Source organism: Budorcas taxicolor, chromosome 17 (genome assembly GCF_023091745.1).
Source record: "Budorcas taxicolor isolate Tak-1 chromosome 17, Takin1.1, whole genome shotgun sequence".
NCBI lineage: Eukaryota > Metazoa > Chordata > Mammalia > Artiodactyla > Bovidae > Budorcas > Budorcas taxicolor.
Window position 1 is genome coordinate 6,852,386 of NC_068926.1, and position 19,651 is coordinate 6,872,036.

Genomic DNA, 19,651 nt, shown 5'->3' on the forward strand with positions numbered 1-19,651 from the left:
ACTAAGCAACATTTTCCACCACAGAGAAGGAGGACAGGATTTAGTGATCTTAACGCCAAATTCCATTTAATGTACCAAATCAACTACAACAAAAGCAAATTTCCATTCAGTCCTTGTTTATTACTTAGCAGCTGTGTCCTGTAATTTAGGGTATTTTGTACACACCTATTCCCATGGGAGACCTTTACACAATCATTTCTTCTTATATTAAGGGAACAGCCTAATAATATATGTGTATTTGCAGAACTTGGTTAACGTCGGCTTCAATTCCGAACTATAGAGATGTGTCTAAATCTAGAATTAAACAGGATAAAGCAGAAACTATATCTACATGCCATACCTCCTTGGGACCAGAGTAGTAATCACTATAACACAGAAACACAGTAGAAGCATCAGCCAATAAGATAATATTCAAACTAACCCTTAAGTTGCTGCTGCTGCTAAGTCGCTTCACTCGTGTCCGTCTCTGTGCGACCCCATAGACAGCAGCCCACCAGGCTCCCCCGTCCCTGGGATTCTCCAGGCAAGAACACTGGAGTGGGTCGCCATTTCCTTCTCCAATAACCCTTAAGTTAGGTATATATAATTTTTTTTCCAAAGTGTCATTATTAGAGGAGAGACTTAAGAGTAATGATCTGTGTAATAATACTCCAGAGACCCCTGTAATTCCAAGCACAGCAAAAACAGACATCACCAAGCACACAGCAGGCGAGCTTCTGAGATTTCAACATGCCCAACAACGCTAGAGTCTAACAGGGGCTCAACTCAGTGCCTTGGCCCTCTGCAGAAGTGCAGCTTTTGATCTGCTTTACTTTCTACTGCCAAAAGCTGCGGAGAGAGACATATAATTTTTAAATGCTAACAAACATCACTTTACTAGGAAAGATACTGAGAAGACTGATCACAGAGTTCTCTAACATCTTCCAGTCTTTCATCGCTTAAAGACTTCACGTCATTTCCCTCTGTTATTTAGTCTGTGACGAGGCCCAGACCACAAGAGTAAAGATGAACAGAGCAAGAGAATGAATTTCACAGGGAACAGACTGAAATTCCCTGACTGTGAAATCAGGGAATGCTGATCTCAAAGCCATCTTCACTGTGATCTCTGTGCTTCTTCAATGGAGTCAGGCCACTTGGAGCTCTGCACAGGTCACCCTATTTAGAACATATTATCTATCCTTCATTATTATAGGAAGACACTTCACTTAATCAAGCCAGATTCAGTTTTCTTCTCAGCCGCATCCCCTCCAAGAAGAAAATGGCTACTAAATCCACTAGCGTTTCTTTATCATTACCATTACACGATCTGAGCTCTGATACGCTCTTAGCTTAAAAAATTATATAACAGCTTATCTTCTGGAGGCTGAGAGTAGTAAGGAGAAGCTCTGCACTATTAAGAGGCACACAGAAATGTGCATTTCTCATTTCTAATTGAGTTTGTTTAACCTCTGGTCTCTTGGTTTTAAGAGCAGACATCATTTAGTATATAACTAATAATGATTCAACACGTGAAAGGAAAGGACAGAGAAAGAATAGAGCAAAGGCCATAAAGCTTTACAAATAAAAATGTGCCCTTAAGAATAACTGAGAGGGGAGGGCGTTAGTTCATATGGCAATACAGTTGGATAGTTCATTATCTGATGGACCAATGCTTCTTACGTCCTGCTCTCTCTTCCATTCAGAAGAAGCAAAGGCAAGGGATAAAAACAATACTCTGCTAGCCTAAAACCTGTTCTTCTAGATGACTATAAACTAAACATATTCTGACTCTTTCTCTCTCAAGTCTAAAGATCTTACCAGTAGCAAATTACAGCAAATGTTGTACTGGTACTCATTTTTACTGGTACTCATTTTCCAAGTCTCTTAACTCTTCTAAAGTTATATTTCATATTTCCTGTCTTTCAGTTCAATAATTTATTAAACATCTACATATGCCTACAATATTCTTGGCACTGGAGATTTTGTGAACTACAAATAAATGGTTTCCGATCATGAGGAGCTTGTAATGAGACTGGGAAGAAGATATTATGTAAATACTTTTCATAAAAGGTGGTGGGTTTAACTGCGAAAGAACACTCAAGATGCTGTCGGAGCACAGAGTGGGAACACAAAAGAGGGCAGAGAAGGTTTCCGGGAGGAAATGATGTTCTAAACGGGGCTTGTGGAAGGCACTAACCAGAGGGAGGTATATTCCAGGCAGAAAGAAGAGGAAGTGCCTGGGGCAGAGAGGCATGGAAAGGTGTGATGCCAGGAGAAGGGATGGCTAGGAACTCCAAGTAATTTTGCGTTTTTGGAGATTAAATGAGAGATGAGCAGAGAAAGAGGCCATGACATAAAGAACCCTATCTCCCAGCCCGGCATGTAGGTGGCCAGAAGCCAATGAAGCGTCCAATTACAGGGATGCCCTGGACAGACCCGGGTCTTAGATTCGTTGCCCTGGCTACTATGGCCGAAAACGACATCTCAGAAGATGACAGGATGTACAGGCCAGAGGCTACTTCCTACAGTCTGGATTCTCCAGTGTCCACTACTCTGGGATGTCCACTCTAGAACTATCCTGAGGATGCCCTGAGGTCACTGGACCCTGGAACCAGTTAGGAAACTCAAGTGCATCAGTGGCACTCAAGGTCCCTCCTTTGGTGACCCCTGTGGTCACGGACAGCCTTGGATGATGGGTGGTTGTGTAACTAGCAGTCCCTGACAGATTGTAAAGTGTTGGTGGGTAAGTGGATACCCCTGAAGCAGAAGCTCCTAGCAAACAGGAGAACAGAATCTGTCAAATATATGTTAGTTATGCTGAATTTGTACTCAAGTATCCTTTCTTACGATACTTTGTTAGGACAGAACTTTGGACACCACTGACTTTTGTTGCCCTCATCTTCCCTAATCGAACATCTGCAAAAGCATGGTACTTGCTGGCTAACGGAACACTCCAGTAAACAGAATGTAGCCACACCATTCTATCTATATCACATTTCCTACCAGCCTTACAGGTTTCCTTGGGTTGCCTCAGGGGAACCTGGGGGCTACATCACACTAGTCACAGGAGTTTATGTCAGATAGTAGCTCATCTCCCAGTCCTCTGCAACTGCTCATTTGAATTAGTCTCCAGCCTGAACAACTCACAGCAAAGCGTTAGCATGAAACTCCAAAAACAATAAATAGACAGCATGTATTTTTATCTACTGAAGGTCTCATTCCTTATCTCAAACTTAGCACCACAGCTCTGCCTTGCCCTCATGTCCTCACCACTTTTTTAAACCACTGAAAAAAGCCAAAGCTGATCATTTGCTCCTAATACCCCTCCCTTCAGAAAGGTAAAAAATATATATCCTTATCCTTTCTGTCATCAAAACCTCCTTTTCCCACAGTCAAGCTAACAAAATCTTGCTTCCTGGATTCCACAGGCCATTTCCATCCATAATAGTCCCTTCCCTTAATTCCTATGATCAATATGATTCATTTTATAATAACGTATCTCATGTTGTCATCCAAACTAGCTTAACTGTTCTTTAAAAGCCTAGACTGGTGGTCAACAACACAGTGGGGGAGTAGGTCGACAAGATGGTAGAATACATCTCTCCCCATGGATGTATTGGGAATACATCTTCAGATGCAGAATTTCTCACTGAGCAGAAGTCCCTGACCACCCTAAAGTGATATACTGATCCATGAAAACTCGGTAGGACAAAGGAAGGAGGAGGATGAGAGAGAGCAGGACCAATCTGCAGCCAGGGGTGGGGGAGCTGAAGCAGGGGGGGAGATCCCTGAACCCAGGACGTTCGGTTGGAACAGAAGGGAAGCATCTGAAGCTATCAGAGACTAAGGCAGCCAATCTGTGATAGTCTCAGTGGAGTGAGAACCACACAGCTCATCCGTGCCGCGGCCCTACATACCCCGGACAGGGATGGGAATCCACCAGAAGGCTCAGCGGGTGGGAGCTGGAGAGTGGGGGCTGGAGGGCAATCCGGGGGCGAGGGCTGCTGCTGACTGCGGGGAGACAGCCGGAAGGGACGGGAGAAAAGAAATCCATGGCGGGGAGTGCCTTCGGAGGAACGCCGGGCAGCCATGAAGATAAGGCGCTACTGCTGAGTCACACGCAGGGGGAGGAGCCATCACGGACGCCTCTCTCTCCCCACACGCCTGACAGGCAGTGGTCAGCACACAGCTGACCAATGGAGAAAGACTCCGGAGAGGGCAGTCCTTTGAGAGCCTGCTGGGCTCAGCGACAGAGAAGGACCCCAGCCAGGCTGCCCTTTGAGTGCCTGCTGGGCTGAGCAACATAGAAGGACCAGCCAGGGAGGTCCTTTGAGCAGCAGCTGCCAGGAGCTAGAAAGAATCCTAATAGAACCATATCTCCTGCGTCTGTGGCCACTGGCTTCCCTGTGGGCCTGGCACAGCCAGGGTCCCCGCGATCCACGCTGCCACACCACCTCTATGCCTGGTCCTCACTGGGCAGACCCAGGTCCTCTAGGGCAGCCTCAGGAGCAGACTCCTGTGGATGACCCACATGTGAGGAAGGGATAAAACCACAACTGAGCTCCAGGGGTGGCCTGCCTAAGGAAGAGGATCAAAATCTTTCCACTAGCTATGCAAGTTACAGATTAAGTCCACGTGATCAACTAGGTAGACTCTGTGTCGATGGAATATACAGAAGGACAGTGACTGTTCCCACAAAATAAAAGACTAGCTCTGGCAGCTGTGGACAATGGAGGCAAGCACATCCAGCAGCAGGGCCAGAGCAGGGTCAGATTAGAGCCTGAGCTGACCCCACAGAAGGTCCAGAGATTAGCCCTCCCCAGTACCGGAGGCTTCCTAGGGAGGCGGAGGTGGACTCTGACTCACAGCACAGGAAGGAACACTGGCCGCTGAGATCCGAGAAAAACATTACTCTTCTTTTGATTCACTGCGCAGTTGATTCTAGACGTTCTTCACTTTCTTTTTCCTCTGCAGTTGTTCTTTTTATTATTATTATCTCTATTTAGGCTGTTGGAAACTTTTTAAAATTTCTTTTGTATATTTCTACTTTGGCTTTCTATGGATTTGTGTGGGGTTTTTTTTGGGGGGGGGGGGTGGTTCTTTTCTTATTGTTGCTTGTTGTTCAATTGCTAAGTTGTATCCAATTCTTTGTGACCCCATGGACTGTAGCCCAGCCAGGCTCCTCTGTCTATGGGATTTCCCAGGCAGGAATACTCGAGTGGGTTGCCATTTCCTTCTTCAGGGGATCTTTCTGACCCAGAGATTGAACCTCCATCTCCTGCTTGGCAGATGGATTCTCTACCACTGAGCCACCTGGGAAGCCCTTTCTGACTGTAGTTTTTCTTTAACATATGTAGACCTTCTTTTACACATCTCTATTTAACTTTGCTTTCCTATTTTTTTCCTTTCTTTTCTTCCCCACCATGTTTGTTCGCCTGCTTGCTTTGGTCTATGCCTCGGTTGGCACTCTGCTTTGGTCTCGTTTTCTGTTTTGTGTTTTCGTTAGTTTTGTTTTGTTGTTGTCCATTTTATTTTCAATTGGTTGATATTGTTTTTGGTTTCCTTTACTCACCTGATCACCCTCTTGTACTTTGTTTTCTTTAGACTGTTGTGCTTTCGTTTGTGTGTGTGTGTGTCTGAGCACGTTCATTTGTTCTTGTTTCTATTTGTCTGAATTTGCTTTTATCATTTGTTTCAGCTTCATTTTTCTGTTTCTTGGGGAAGGGTTTTTGGTGTTTAGTTGGTTTGGGGGGGTTCTTTTTGGGGTTTTGGGGTTTTTTTTTGTCTTCTCAGGGTTTTGTTTGTTTGTTTGCTTGTCTGTTTTACTACCCTTTATTGCCAAAACAGTTTGTGGGATCTTGGTTCCAGAAGTTGGGCCTGAGTCTCTGGAGGGGATGTCTGAGTCCAGGACACTAGACCACCAGAGAACTCTTGACCCCAGGGAATATTAATCACTGAGCACTCTCAAAATGGCCTCCAGCTGAAGCCAAGACCCAGCACTGCCAAACTGCCTGCAGCACCCAGTCCTGGACGCCTCACCCAAATAACAAGCAAGACAAGAACATAAGCAGAGGGGCTGCCCACAGACATCCCAAAACACACCACCTCAAACAACCCTGTCCATCTGAGGGAAAAACTCATCCCCTCCCACTAGAACACAAGGACAAGTCCCTTCCAACATGAAGCCTACAAAAGCCCCTGCACCAACCTCATCCACTACGGAAAGAGACCAAAAACAAGAACTATGACCCCATAGCCTGGGGAAAGGAAACCCCAAACAGTCAGTTAGACAAAATGAAAAGACAGAGAAATACTATGCAGATGAAGAACAAAAACTCACAAGACAAAATATACAAAGAGAAAATCGGCAAACTACCTGAAAAAGAATTCAGAGTAATGATAGTAAAGATACAAAATCTCAATACTACAAGGGAGAAAATGTAAGAATCATATAATACATTTAAAAAGGACCTAAAAGAAACAGAGAATAAACAAACAGTGACAAACAACACAATTACTGAATTTACAAACATTCTAGAATAAATCAATAGCAGAATAATTGAGGCTGAAGAATGGATAAGTGAGCTGGAAGAGAGAATAGTGGAAATAACTGCTGAAAAGCAGAATAAAGAAAAAAGAATGAAAAAAACTTGAGGAGAATTGCAGAGACCTCTGGGGTAATATTAACTGCAGCAACATTTGAATTATAGGAGTTCCAGGAGAAAAAGAGAAAAGTAAAGGGTCTGAGAAAATTTTTAAAGAAATTATAGTCAAAAACTTCCTATCGTGGAAAAGGAAATAATCAAGCCCAAGAAGCACAGAGAATCCCATACAGAATAAACCCAAGGAGAAACATGCTAAGACTCATATAAATCAAACTAACAAAACTAAACACAAAGAAAAAATATTAAAAGCAGCCAGGGAAAAGCAACAAGTAACATACAAGGGAAACCCCATAAAATTAACAGTTCATGTTTCAGAGGAAAGTCTGCAGGCCAGTAGAGAGTGACAGGATATATCTGAAATAATGAAAGGGAAAAAACTCAACCAAGATTACTCTGTCCAGCAAGGATCTCATTCAAAATTGATGAAGAAATCAAACACTTTACAGAAAAGCTAAGTTAAGAGAATTCAGCACCACTAAACCAGCTTTACAACAAATGCTAAAGGGACTTCACTAGGCAGGAAACACAAGAGAAGGAAGACTTCCAAAAACAAACCCCAAACATTAAGAAAATGTCAACAGGAACATATATATCAATAATTACTTTAAGTTTAAATAGATTAAATGCTCCAACCAAAAGACACAGAGTGGTTGAATGGATACAAAAACAAGACGCATATATATGCTCTCTACAAGAGACCCACTTCAGATGGAGAGATACACACAGACTAAGAGTGAGGAGATGGGAAAGGATATTCCAAGCAACTGGAAATCCAAAGAGCGCCAGAGTATCAATGCTCATATCAGACAAAACAGACTTTAAAATAAAGAATATTACAAGAGGCAATAAAGGACACTACCTAATGATCAAAGAATCAATCCAAGACATAACAACTGCAAATATTTATGCATCCAACATAGAAGCACCTCAATACATAAGACAAACACTAACAGACATAAAAGAGGAAATCAAAAATAGTAGGGGATTTTACACAACAATAGTAGGGGATTTCAATACCCCACTTACACTAATGGACAGAAAATTAATAAGGAAACACAAGTCTAAAATGACATATCAGGATAGATGGATCTAACATATCTTTAGCACATTGCACCAAATACAGATCTTCTGTATATATAAAAGAATAAACTTTTATAAAAGAATATAAAACTTTTTAATAAAAGTTTTTATAAACAAATATTAAAAAGAATATACTTTTTTCTCAAATGCATATAGAACATTCTCCAGGATAGACCACAACTTGGGTCACAGATCAAGACCTGGCAAATTTAAGAAAACTGAAATCATCAGTCATCTTTTCTGGCCACAACACTATGAGATTAGATATCAATTACAGGGGAAAATCTGTAAAAAACACAAACACATGGAGGGTAACAATATGCTTCTGAACCAAGAGGTCACTAAAGAAATCAAAGAGGAAATAAAAAAATACCTGGAAACAAATGACAATGAAAACACAATGACCCAAAACCTACAGAATGCAGCAGAAGCAGTTCTAAGAGGGAAGTCTATAGCAACACAGTCCTACCTCAAGAAACAAGAAAAAAATCAAATAGACAATCCAACATTATACCTGAAGCAACTAGAAAAAGAAGAACAACCAAAAAACCCCAAAGTTAGCAGAAGGAAAGAAATTATAAATGTCAGAGCAGAAATAAATGAAAAAGAAATGAAAGAAACAATATAAAAACTCAATAAAACTACAAACTGGTTCTTTGAGAAGAAAAAAAAAAATTGACAAACCATTAGCCAAACTCATCAAGTAAAAAAATAAGGGGACTCAAATCAACAAAATTATAAAAGAAAAAAAGAAAGGTTACAACAGACAATGCAGGAATACAAAGGCTCACAAGAGACTACTGCAAGCAACTATATGCCAATAAAATGAACAGCCCGGAAGAAAGGCACAAATTCTTAGAAAAGTACCATCTTCCAAGGTTGAAAAAGGAAAACAGAAATCATGAACAAACCAATCACAAGCACTGAATTCAAAACTGTGATCAAAAATCTGCCCCCCTAAAAAAAATCCCAGGGTTAAATGGCTTCACAGGTGAATTCTACCAAATGTTTAGCAAAGAGCTAACACCTGTCCTTCTCAAACTCTTTCAAAAAACTGTAGAGGGAGGAACACTTCCAAATTCATTCCATGAGGTCACTGGCACCCTGATACCAAAACCAGACAAGGATATCACAGAAAAGGAAAATTATCAGCCAGTATTACTGATGAACACAAATGCAAAAAAGCCTCAAAAAAAAACAAAAACAAAAAACTAGCAAACAGAAGCCAGCAACACATACACCATGATCAAGTGGGGTTTATCCCAGCGATGCAAGCATTCCTCAATGTATGCAAATCAATGTGATACACCATATTAAGAAACTGAAACATAAAAATCATATGATAATCTCAAAAGATGCAGAAAAATCTTCTGACAAAATCCAACACCAATTTATGATTTTAAAAAAAAAAACCTCTTCAGAAAATGGGCACAGAAGAAACCTTCCTCAACATAAGAAAGGCTATACAGGACAACCCACAACAATCATTTTTCTTGTATGTGCATGCTAAGTCGCTTCAGTCATGTCTGACTCTTTGCAACCCAATGAACTGTAGCTCACCAGGCTCCTCTACCCATGGTATTCTCCAGGCAAGAATACTCGAGCAGCTGCCATGCCCTCCTCTAGGGGATCTTCCCAACCCAGAAATCAAACCTGCATCTCTCTCTTACATCTCCTGCATCGGAAAGCAGGTTCTTTATCACTAGTGCCACCTGGGGTGAAAAAATGAAAGCATTTTCTCTAAGACCATGAACAGGACAAGGATGCCCACTCTCCCAACTATTATTCAACACAGCTTTTGAAGTCCTAGCCATGTTGATAGAGAAGGCAATGGCACCCCACTCCAGTACTCTTGCCTGGAAAAATCCCATGGACGGAGGAGCCTGGTAGGCTGCTAAGAGTTGGACACGACTGAGCGACTTCACTTTCACTTTTCACTTTCATGCACTGGAGAAGGAAATGGCAACCCACTCCAGTGTTCTTGCCTGGAGAATCCCAGGGACGGGAGAGCCTGGTGGGAGGCCGTCTATGGGGTCGCACAGAGTCAGACACAACTGAAGCGACTTAGCAGCAGCAGCAGCAGCAGCAGCCATGATCAGAGAAGAAAAAGAAATAAAAGGAATCCAGATTGGAAAAGAAGTAAAACTCTCACTGTTTGCAGACGAACCAACAACAGACACAGAAAATCCTAAAGATACTATCAGAAAATTACTAGAGCCCATCAGTGAATTTAGTAAAGTCACAGGATACAAAATCAACACACAGAAAACCTTTGTATTCCTCTACACTAACAACAAGAAATCAGAAAGAGAGATTAAGGAATCAATCCCATTCACCACTGCAACAAAAAGAATAAAATACCTAGGAATAAACCTAATTAAGAAGACAAAAGACCTGTATACAGAAAGCTGGAAGACATTCTTGAAAGAAATCAAAGATGCCAGAAACAGATGGGGAAAGATACCGTGTTCGCTGGATTGAAAGAATCAATATTGTGAAAATGATTAAACTACCCCAAACAATCTATAGGTTCAATACAACCCCTATCAAGTTACCAATGGCATTTTTCACAGAACCAAAACAAAAAAGTTCACAACGTTTATGGAAACACAAAAGATCCTGAAAAGCAAAAGCAATCCTGAGAAAGAAAACTAGAGCTGGAGGAATCAACCTTTCTGACTTCACACTATACTACAAAGCTACAATCATCAAGACAGTATGGTACTGGCACAAAAGAGAAATACAGACCAACGGGACAAGACAGAAAGCCCAGGGATCAACCCAGGCACCTATGGGTGCCTTATCTTTGACAAAGATGGCAAGAAAATATAATGGAGAAAAGACAATCTCTTCAATAAGTGGTGCTGGGAAAACTGGACACTTACATGTACAAGAACAAAATTAGAACACTTACTAACACCATACACTAAAATAAACTCAAAATGGATGAAAGACCTAACTGTAAGACCAGGAAGTATAAAACTCTCAGAGGAAAATGCGCAGTACACTCGTTGACAGAAGTTGCAGCAAGATTCTCTGTGACCCATCTCCTAGAGTAATGGAAATAAAAACAAAAATAAACAAATGGGACCTAATTAAACTTGGAAGCTTTTGCATAGCAAAGAAAGCCATAAACAAGATGAAAAGACAACCTTCAGAATGGGAGAAAATAATTGTAAATGAAGCAACTGACAAAGGATTAATCTCTACAAGCAACTCAAGCAGCTTAATATCAGAAAAACAAAGAACCCAATCAAAAAACGGGCAGAAGGCCTAAAAAGACATCCAAAGAAGACATACAGACGGCCAGTACACACACACACACACAATGCTCAACACTGCTCATTATGAGAGAAATGCAAATCAAAACTACAATGAGCTATCACCTCACACCAATCTGAATGACTAGCATCAAAAAATCTACAAACCATAAATGCTGGAGAGGATGTGGAGAAAAGGGAACCCTACTGCACTGGAATGTGAACTGATCACTATGGAGAATAGTATGGAAGTTACTTTAAAAAATAAAACTAGCAATACAACTACTATATGATCCAAGGGTCCCACTACTGGGCATATACCCTGAGAAAACCATAATTCAAAAAGACACATGTACCCCAAATAGTCATTTCAGCTCTATTTACAATAGCCAGGGCATGGAAGCAACCTAGATGTCCATCAACAGATGAATGGATAAAGAAGTTGTGCTATACACACACACACACACACACACACACACAGACACACACACACAAAGCAACCAAGATGTCCATCAGCAGATGAATGGATAAAGAAGTTGTGCTATACACACACACACAGACACACACACACAGACACACACACACAAAGCAACCTAGATGTCCATCAACAGATGAATGGATAAAGAAGTTGTGCTATACACACACACACAGACACAAAGCAACCAAGATGTCCATCAGCAGATGAATGGATAAAGAAGTTGTGCTATACACACACACACACACACACACACACACACACACACACACACACACACACACACAGAGGAGTATTACTCAGCCATAAAAAGGAACCAATCTGAGTCAGTTCCAGTGAGGCGGATGAACCTGAAGCCTGCTGCACAGAATGAAGTAAGTCAGAAAGAGGAAAACAGATAGCATATACTAACGCATACATATGGAATCTAGAAAGATTGTAGTGATGGACCTGTTTGCAGGGCAGGAATAGAGATGCAGTCATAGAGAAGAGACTTGTAGACACGGCAAAGGGGAAGGAAAGGGTGGGACGAACTGAGAGATGGCACTGAAGCGTATCCGTCACCATGTGTGAAACAGGTAGCTAGCAGGAAGCTCCTGTGTAACACAGGGAGCGTGACCCAGCGCTCTGCGACGATCTAAATGGGTGGGACGGGGTGAGTGGTGGCAGGGAGGCGCAAGAGGAAGGGGACATATGTAAACTTATGGCTGATTCACGTTGTTGTATAGCCGAAAGCAATACAGCATCATAAAGCAGTCATCCTCCAGTTAAAAAGAAATTTAAAAGAAAAGCCCAGACCAAGGCTTATACTTCTCTGTGTCCCACCTGTGATGCCCACAGTGAGGGAGCTGAAGTCTGGGCTCACTAAATCTCCATTTAACAATATAGTCAGTCCTCTGTATCTGTGGGTTCCACCTCTGCAAATTCAACCAATCACAGATGGAACATATTTGGAAAAAAATTTCAGAAAGTTCCAAAATGCATAACTTGAATTTGCGGCACACCGGCAACTATTTACACTGCATTTACAATTATTCACATAGTATTTATATTGTATTAGTTATCATAAGTAATCTAGAGATGATCTGGAGGACGTGCAGATGTGCCTAGGTGATATCGAAACATCATTTTGTATAAGGGACTTGAGCATCCCATATTTTGTTATCTGCTGGTATCTTGGAACCAATACCCCATAGATACCAAGCAATGACTGTAATTACATTGATGTCTACATTAATTGATTTAGCCAGTATTTTTATTTATAAAGGTAACAGTTGAGCCCTCAAGAGCCTTGGGAAATAGAGAGAGACTGAGGGCATTTTCCAGATTTATTTAAAAGGAAAGTCAAGACTAACGGGTAAGAAATTTGGCCAAAGTTAAAAAAATGGCTGAAACACAGTTGGACCAAGAGTGCACTCACTTTACAAAAGAAAATGTTTAAGAACTCGACTCCAGTCCCTCTGACAAACTCGCCCTTACCCTCAACTCAGTACTTTTCTGCACTAAGTGAAAGGGAGTTCCCTTGTAGCTTAGTCAGTTAACAATCTGCCTGCAATGCAGGAGACCAGGGTTCAATTGCTGGGTCAAGAAGATCCCCTGGAGAAGGAAACGGCAATCCACTTCAGTATTCTTACCTGGAGAATCCCTTGGACAGAGGGGTTCCAAGAGTGAACTGAACTGGCAACGCCAAACAAAAGGTGCTGTGCGTCAGCATTCAAGTGCAAAGCCAAAGGTAATTACTCAAATTATCTGGAAAACTCCTGGATTACTTTCTTCCCATTGCTAAAGCAGATGTGCCCTTAATATCCAGGGCAAACCCATTAAGATTGTAACAGTTAAAAGTCAGAGAAAGGGAAATGCATAAAAAGAATTTTAGAAGCTTTACACTGAACAGTGACAAGAAGCTACAAAGTGTTAATGACCCAGAAGCAGAACTGATTTTGTTTTTGATCTTAACTGTGTCCCTGTAACTGCTATAATCTACAGGCTCAGTGCTTTAACTTATGTGCTATCTCCAGCCACAGGAAGGAATTGGGTAGTCATTAAAAAACTGTCACATAAATAGCCACTTACCAGCTCACCTGGGGAGTGTAATAGTGGACAAGTAGTAAAGAATGCCAATTTTATTTATTTTTCTCCTTGTAAACTCTCTGAGGGAAGGGGCAAGCTGGTAAATTTCCTGACCATTCAACCCTTAATTATTCATACAAGTAGATCCAAGAAGAGTCACAGAGAAGTCCAAATGAATAATAATAATTTTTTAAAAATCTTTTATAAATAGCTTTGTAATGAATTCAGATACTTCTAGCTACCTTCCTTCTTTAAATGACAGAGGGACCACAAGCCTGAAAAGTGGTAGCGCACAGAGGTCAAATACACTAGTCTTGGAGTCACGGGACCAAGGTCTAAGTACTTGAATGGAGAGTCACTAGTCATATAACCTCAAACAAGCTAACGAGTTTCCATCCCCTCATCTGTAAAATGAGGAAGCTAAAACTAACTGCCTTACCAGTTTGTGGAGAAGATTAAATGATATAAGGCATTTGCGGTATTCAGGACAGTACTCGGCAAATACTTAATAAATATGTCTTTCAGTATTGTTAGAGTTTAAGGACTGAAGGGAAAGAAAGAGGATGTACTCATGGTCGAGTGTATTGCAAAGTGATACACAAGTCACTTGAAGCCCAACTGCTGCTCCTCTAAAAATATCTGGGGAACATTCATGTCCTGTAACTGCTTTCATGAAAAGCAAGGTTTTTAAATAGCTACCTATTCTAGGAAAGCAAGAAGAGAAATTTGCTTTTCTTCCTACCTAAAAAGGTTTCCTCCCTATGTTTCTGGAAGCCTAGTTACTTGTCACATAGGTAGGGACCCACGGATCAGCCCAATAGAAGCCTCTAAGACGACCTAACCAGCAGAGACGGTGAAACGCCAACATTACCTGCGCCCAGTGGTTTTTAAATACAATCATGCATGTTTCTGGGTCAACTCCCTGCAGGCTCACCGCCCTCTGGATTTTGCTCTCTGTCACAACGGATGACATCATAAGCCTTCATAAATCAAATGCTCCTAAGTCATATTTAATTTTCATGAAAATCTGGTAGGCAGCCACTAATTTTCAAGGATCACAGTAGAAATGTAACTTCTTCACATTTCATTGTCACCTTCTGAAACCTGTAATGACAATAACAAAAAAAAATACATATTAAATAGGATATGATTAAATTAAAATCAAAGCATAGACATTCTCAAAGTCCAGCACTGAGCAAAATATCTACAAAATAGACATTTAAGCTCAATCCAAAGCCTTTCTTATATTTTTCTCTCATTTTGCTACTAAAAATATAAAATGATGCTACCAAAGCTACATGAATAAATTCAAAAATTACTGAGTTTATTCTACTACCACCAACCACAACCCCCTAGATTATTCTTCTAAACCATTCAAATCTAGTCTCAAGCAATCAACTACGATTATCAATGGTGGTGGTGCTTAAAAACACCAAGAAACAGAAAAATCTTTAGTTAACAGTGACTAAAATAAATAGCTTGACATAACTTAGGGGAGTTATAGCACAGTACCCTGACTGCTGGGTCCAATAATAACAACTTTTTTAAATCAGTGACTGTCATAATGGAATTTAAAACATTCTCAGTCATTTCATGGCTACAAACTAAGTTAAGGTTTCTAACTTCCCTGAAAAATAAATATAAAAATAGAATTCCAAGTAACCTTAACAAATCAGATAGAAATGATCCATCAAAAACAAGACAGCATTTACTTAGTGTAAGTAAAGCACAGCACACTTATCAATGAAAAGCAGCAGTATTATTTATCAATGAAAAATGAATTATGTAGATAAAATACAAAGAAAGTCAGATTCCAACAGAGTCGGTAAGGAGAAAAAAGACACTGAGGTCATAGAACATACAGAGAATAGTATCCAGTTGTGTGGAGCTAACTCTGACAAAAGCAGTAAGATATGAGTATTATCTCCTCAGTTTCATCAGCCCAGAAAAGGACTGAGTACAGAGATGGGAGTACCAGACCACCGCCTTACCTGTCTCCTGAAAAACTTGTGAGTCAAGAAGTAACAGTTGGAACTGGACACGGAACAACTGACTGGTTCAAAACTGGGAAAGGAGTATACATCAAGGCTATATGTGGTCACCCTGCTTATTTGACTTATATGCTGAATACACCATGCAAAATACCAGCTTGGATGAAGCACAAGCTGGAATCAAGATTGCTGGGAGAAATATCAATAACTTCAGATATGCAGATGAGACCACTATAAAGGCAGAAGTGTAGACGAACTAAAAAGTCTCTTGATGAGGGTGAAAGAGGAGTGTGTGAAAAAGCTGGCTTGAAACTCAACACTCAAAAAATTATGATCATGGCATCTGGTCCCATCACTGCGTGGCACATGTAAGGGAGAAAAGTAGAAACGGTGACAGATTTTATTTTCTTGGGTTCCAAAATCACTGCAGTCATGAAATTAGAAGACGTTCCTTGGAAGGAAAGCTATGACAAACCAAGACAGTGTATTAAAAAGTAGACATATTATTTTGACAACAAAGGTCTGAATAGTCAAAGCTAGGGTTTCTCCAGTAGTCATGTATGGATATGAGAGTTGGATCATAAAGAAGGCTGAGCACCAAGAACTGATGCTTTTGAACTGTGGTGCTGGAGAAGACTCTTGACAGTCCTCTGGACTGCAAGGAGATTAAACCAGTCAATCCTAAAGGAAATCAACCCTGAATATTCATTGATGCTGAAGCTGAAACGCCAATACTTTGGCCACCTGATGCAAAGAGCCAACTCTGGAAAAACCTCTGATGCTGAGAAAGACTGAAGGGAAAAGGAGAAGGGGGCAGCACAGGATGAGATGGTTGGATGGCATCACCAACTCAATGCACATGAATCTGAGCAAACTCCAGGAGATAGTGAAGGACAGGAAAGCCTGGTGTGCTGCAGTCCATGGGGTCGCAAAGAGTTGGACACGACAGAGCAACTGAACAACAACAACGACAGTACAAAATGTTATTTTTTTTTTTTTTTTTTAGTGTACAGACTAGAGAGAGTACAGGGGAAAGGAGCTATAATTATCAGAGCACTGAAAAACAAAGTCCATGATGAAACTTCCAGAGGTACAGTGACAAAAGAGGTGGTTTTTGTTTTTTTTTAAGAGACTATGTTCTTTCTTTCTTTTTTCAACATTTATTTCTGTGGCTGCACTGCACCTTAGTTGCGGCACGTGGGATTTTTAGTTGTGGCGTGCAAACTCTTAATTGCAGCATGCGGGATCTAGTCCCCTGACCAGGGATGGAACCCAGTTCCCCTGCACTGAGAGCCCAGAGTATCTGCCACTGGACCGCCAGTGAAGTCCCAAGACACTATTTTCACCTGAGTAATATGAAAGGTATTACAAGAAGAACACTGATCAAACTGATCAACCATTCCTCCTGTAAACAATGAAATGTGAGAGGCGGACTTAAGGTGTGTGCCTTAAGGTTAGACTTACGGGTCAAGTTCTTTGTGGGAAATCGAGCAAAACACTGGAGGACAGTTAAAAGAATATGCCAAACAAGTATTGGGTTGATCAAAATGTTCATTCAGGTTTTTCCATAAACTCTTATGGAACCAAATGCATGTTTTGGTTAACACAATGTTTCTGCTGGGGGGTGTAGAAGACGCACCAGCCGACATTAAAAGAGCTTTAAAATAAACTTTAGTACATAAGAATAGAAAACTTGTAAGAATTCGTCATCTGAGGAAAGAAATGCTTTTTAAGGAGAATGTCCGAGGAACAGGTATGCAGAAAGAGGGAGGCCTGTTGGAAGGAGGACTGTATACCTGATAAACCTGAAAGGAACAGTTAAATTCTATCTTCCGTGACTATGTTTTATTCTGTAAATTGGCGAATTCTTAATAATACAAACGCGCTTTCAATGAGACACTGTCCAATGACAACCACAGCTCTCTGCCACTGAGAGGCATACTTCAATGGGCCCAACTGGTGTTTAAAAATCAGGAGTGGCTGTCCACACACACACAGGTATATGTGCAAACTCACACACACACACGCATGCTTGCTCGCGCACTCCCTATGATCCTCCCGCCTCACTCTGATTAGCAGGCTAGCCCTTCTAGACCACATCTCACTGTGCAACCTTGCTTCAAGTGATAAGAGGGAAAAGAAATTCTGATTCAACTTCCTTGTTGTCCTAAACACTGTATCTCTTTGGAAATGTCCAGGTCTCTTATTTAGACGATAACAACAGGGAAAATCAGAGTGCCTGGGTTTATTCCAGAGGCTGAAAAAGTACAAGACTCTCTCAGATGCCTTCCAGCTCCAGGATCTCAGATTCTTCTTCGAAGGCATTAAGGGAACATAAATCATGCCAACTGCCTCTAAACCAAAAATAGAAAGATGCTTTCTACGATGCTTTACATTAGTTCTCAAAGGGACCTCACATGCCATTTTTTCAGATAGGAGGCCATAGTACAGACAGGACAAATATCTTAACCAAAGCCACAATCTTACTAGTTAGTTCTTTTTTTAAAAAATATTTCTTCATCTCCACTGCTACCACCTTGGCCCAAACATCCCTCATCTTTAACAGACTATTACAACTGCTTCTTTTTTAAGTATTTATTAATTTGTGCCAAGTCCTAGATGCAACATATGGGACCTAGCTCCCCGGCCATGGACTGAATCTGGGGCCCCTGCGCAGGGTCTCAGCCCCTGGACCAGCAGGGAAGTCCTGCAGGTTTGCTCTGATAGAGATAGACATGTCTCTTGACTCCCAGTCCAGTGTGCTTTCCAGAAACTATATTCTCCTTTGTAATGCTTGTAATCCCTGACCCTAGTCCCTTAAAGAAACTGTATCTTCTCTGACAAAAACACATTTCATTTGGTTGATGCTTATCCAATCACACTCTTGAGGCAGATGCCTGGATTATGCCATGATTATAGAAATCAATCAATATGCCATGATTATAGAAACCACAACATCGAGAGAACTTGGGACAAAAGAGAAGGGGAGGCAAGTCCAGAAAGTCATGTTTGGGAAGGAAAGGCTGTATCAGGAGACCCTGCCAATGCAAACACCACCCACGCACCCAGAGGCCAGGTGGTTCCTTCCACACTCTCTCATTCACAGGCCAGAGTGGCAAAGCACTGGTGTGGCCCCAGGACAGTGCAGAACCTAAAGCAACGGTTCCATATTTGTGAGTGATGTGTAAGGACACATTTCCTCAAGCATCACGGTTTTCAACCTATTTCTGCATTTTCCCATTATCAGCCTTTCCTTTTTCCAATTCCAAGCTTTTTCTTTAACTCTCAGATAACAGCTAAAAACCCCAAGTGAAGACAGAGGACAAAACTAAGCAAAAGGCTGTGAGCAGACAGGAGAGGCTGCAGGAGTTAGATCATGCCTGCGTGCCGCGTGCCGTCACTGCATGTCAGCCCCTCTGGCCCTCTGCTCTCTTCAGCCGCAGGCATCTGGAGCTGGGATTGGTCAGAGCCAAGCTCAGGGCCCAGCTCGCTGCTCCTAGCCCACAGGCCACCCGTTCTCCCCATAAATGCCAGCGTGTGCATCAACTCGAATTTCATGCCCAAGAAAAAGCTCTAGACATCATTCAGCTCTTAAAGGACTGATGTTTTTTCCGTTCCTCAGACAAACCACCACCAATAAAAAATACCCAAATGACTCTTTTTTTCCCACAGCGGTTGCGAGTGGTATTGTGGTGTGGTAGTTGAGAGTTTTGGTCTTGGAGTGGAGAAATGAGCTGTCAAAATACATGTCTGCCTGTCTGCATGTATGTATGTATGCTGAGATATCAACACAGGTTCTATGCTGCAAAGACGGAACTGATTATATTATTTCCAAAGACACTACTGAGTAGTCACATTTATAGATATCATTAATATTACATACAGAAATATTTTCCATCAATAATGAGGAGGAAATTCTATTAAACGTTGTTGAAGACAGAATAACTGACATAAGAATTACCTGTGTCTTTATTTGCCCTTTTTTGAAAGTACATATTTTTATTTGGTTTTGAAAAAAGCAGAAAAATATGTTTCCATATCACAGAATTATAAAATATACCACATAATCATAAAAGCCTAGATTCTAGTCATATAGATCATACTTCTTTCCAGTGTAAAAATTCCTTCAAT

General features: G+C 41.2%; 1 protein-coding gene across 9 annotated transcripts in view; it reads right to left on the reverse strand.

Moving 5' to 3' along the window:
• Positions 1-19,651, reverse strand: part of FHIP1A (FHF complex subunit HOOK interacting protein 1A) — a 305,419-nt gene that overhangs the window by 98,710 nt on the left and 187,058 nt on the right. For 8 of the 9 annotated variants that reach the window (XM_052655122.1, XM_052655124.1, XM_052655123.1 and 5 more), the window contains one exon: positions 14,401-14,633. The exons of the other annotated variant lie outside the window; for it this stretch is intronic. In XM_052655122.1, coding sequence (XP_052511082.1) covers positions 14,401-14,505 — 105 coding nt within the window. In that variant the 5' untranslated portion in view covers positions 14,506-14,633. The remainder of the gene's footprint in view (positions 1-14,400; positions 14,634-19,651) is intronic. 9 annotated transcript variants of the gene reach the window in all.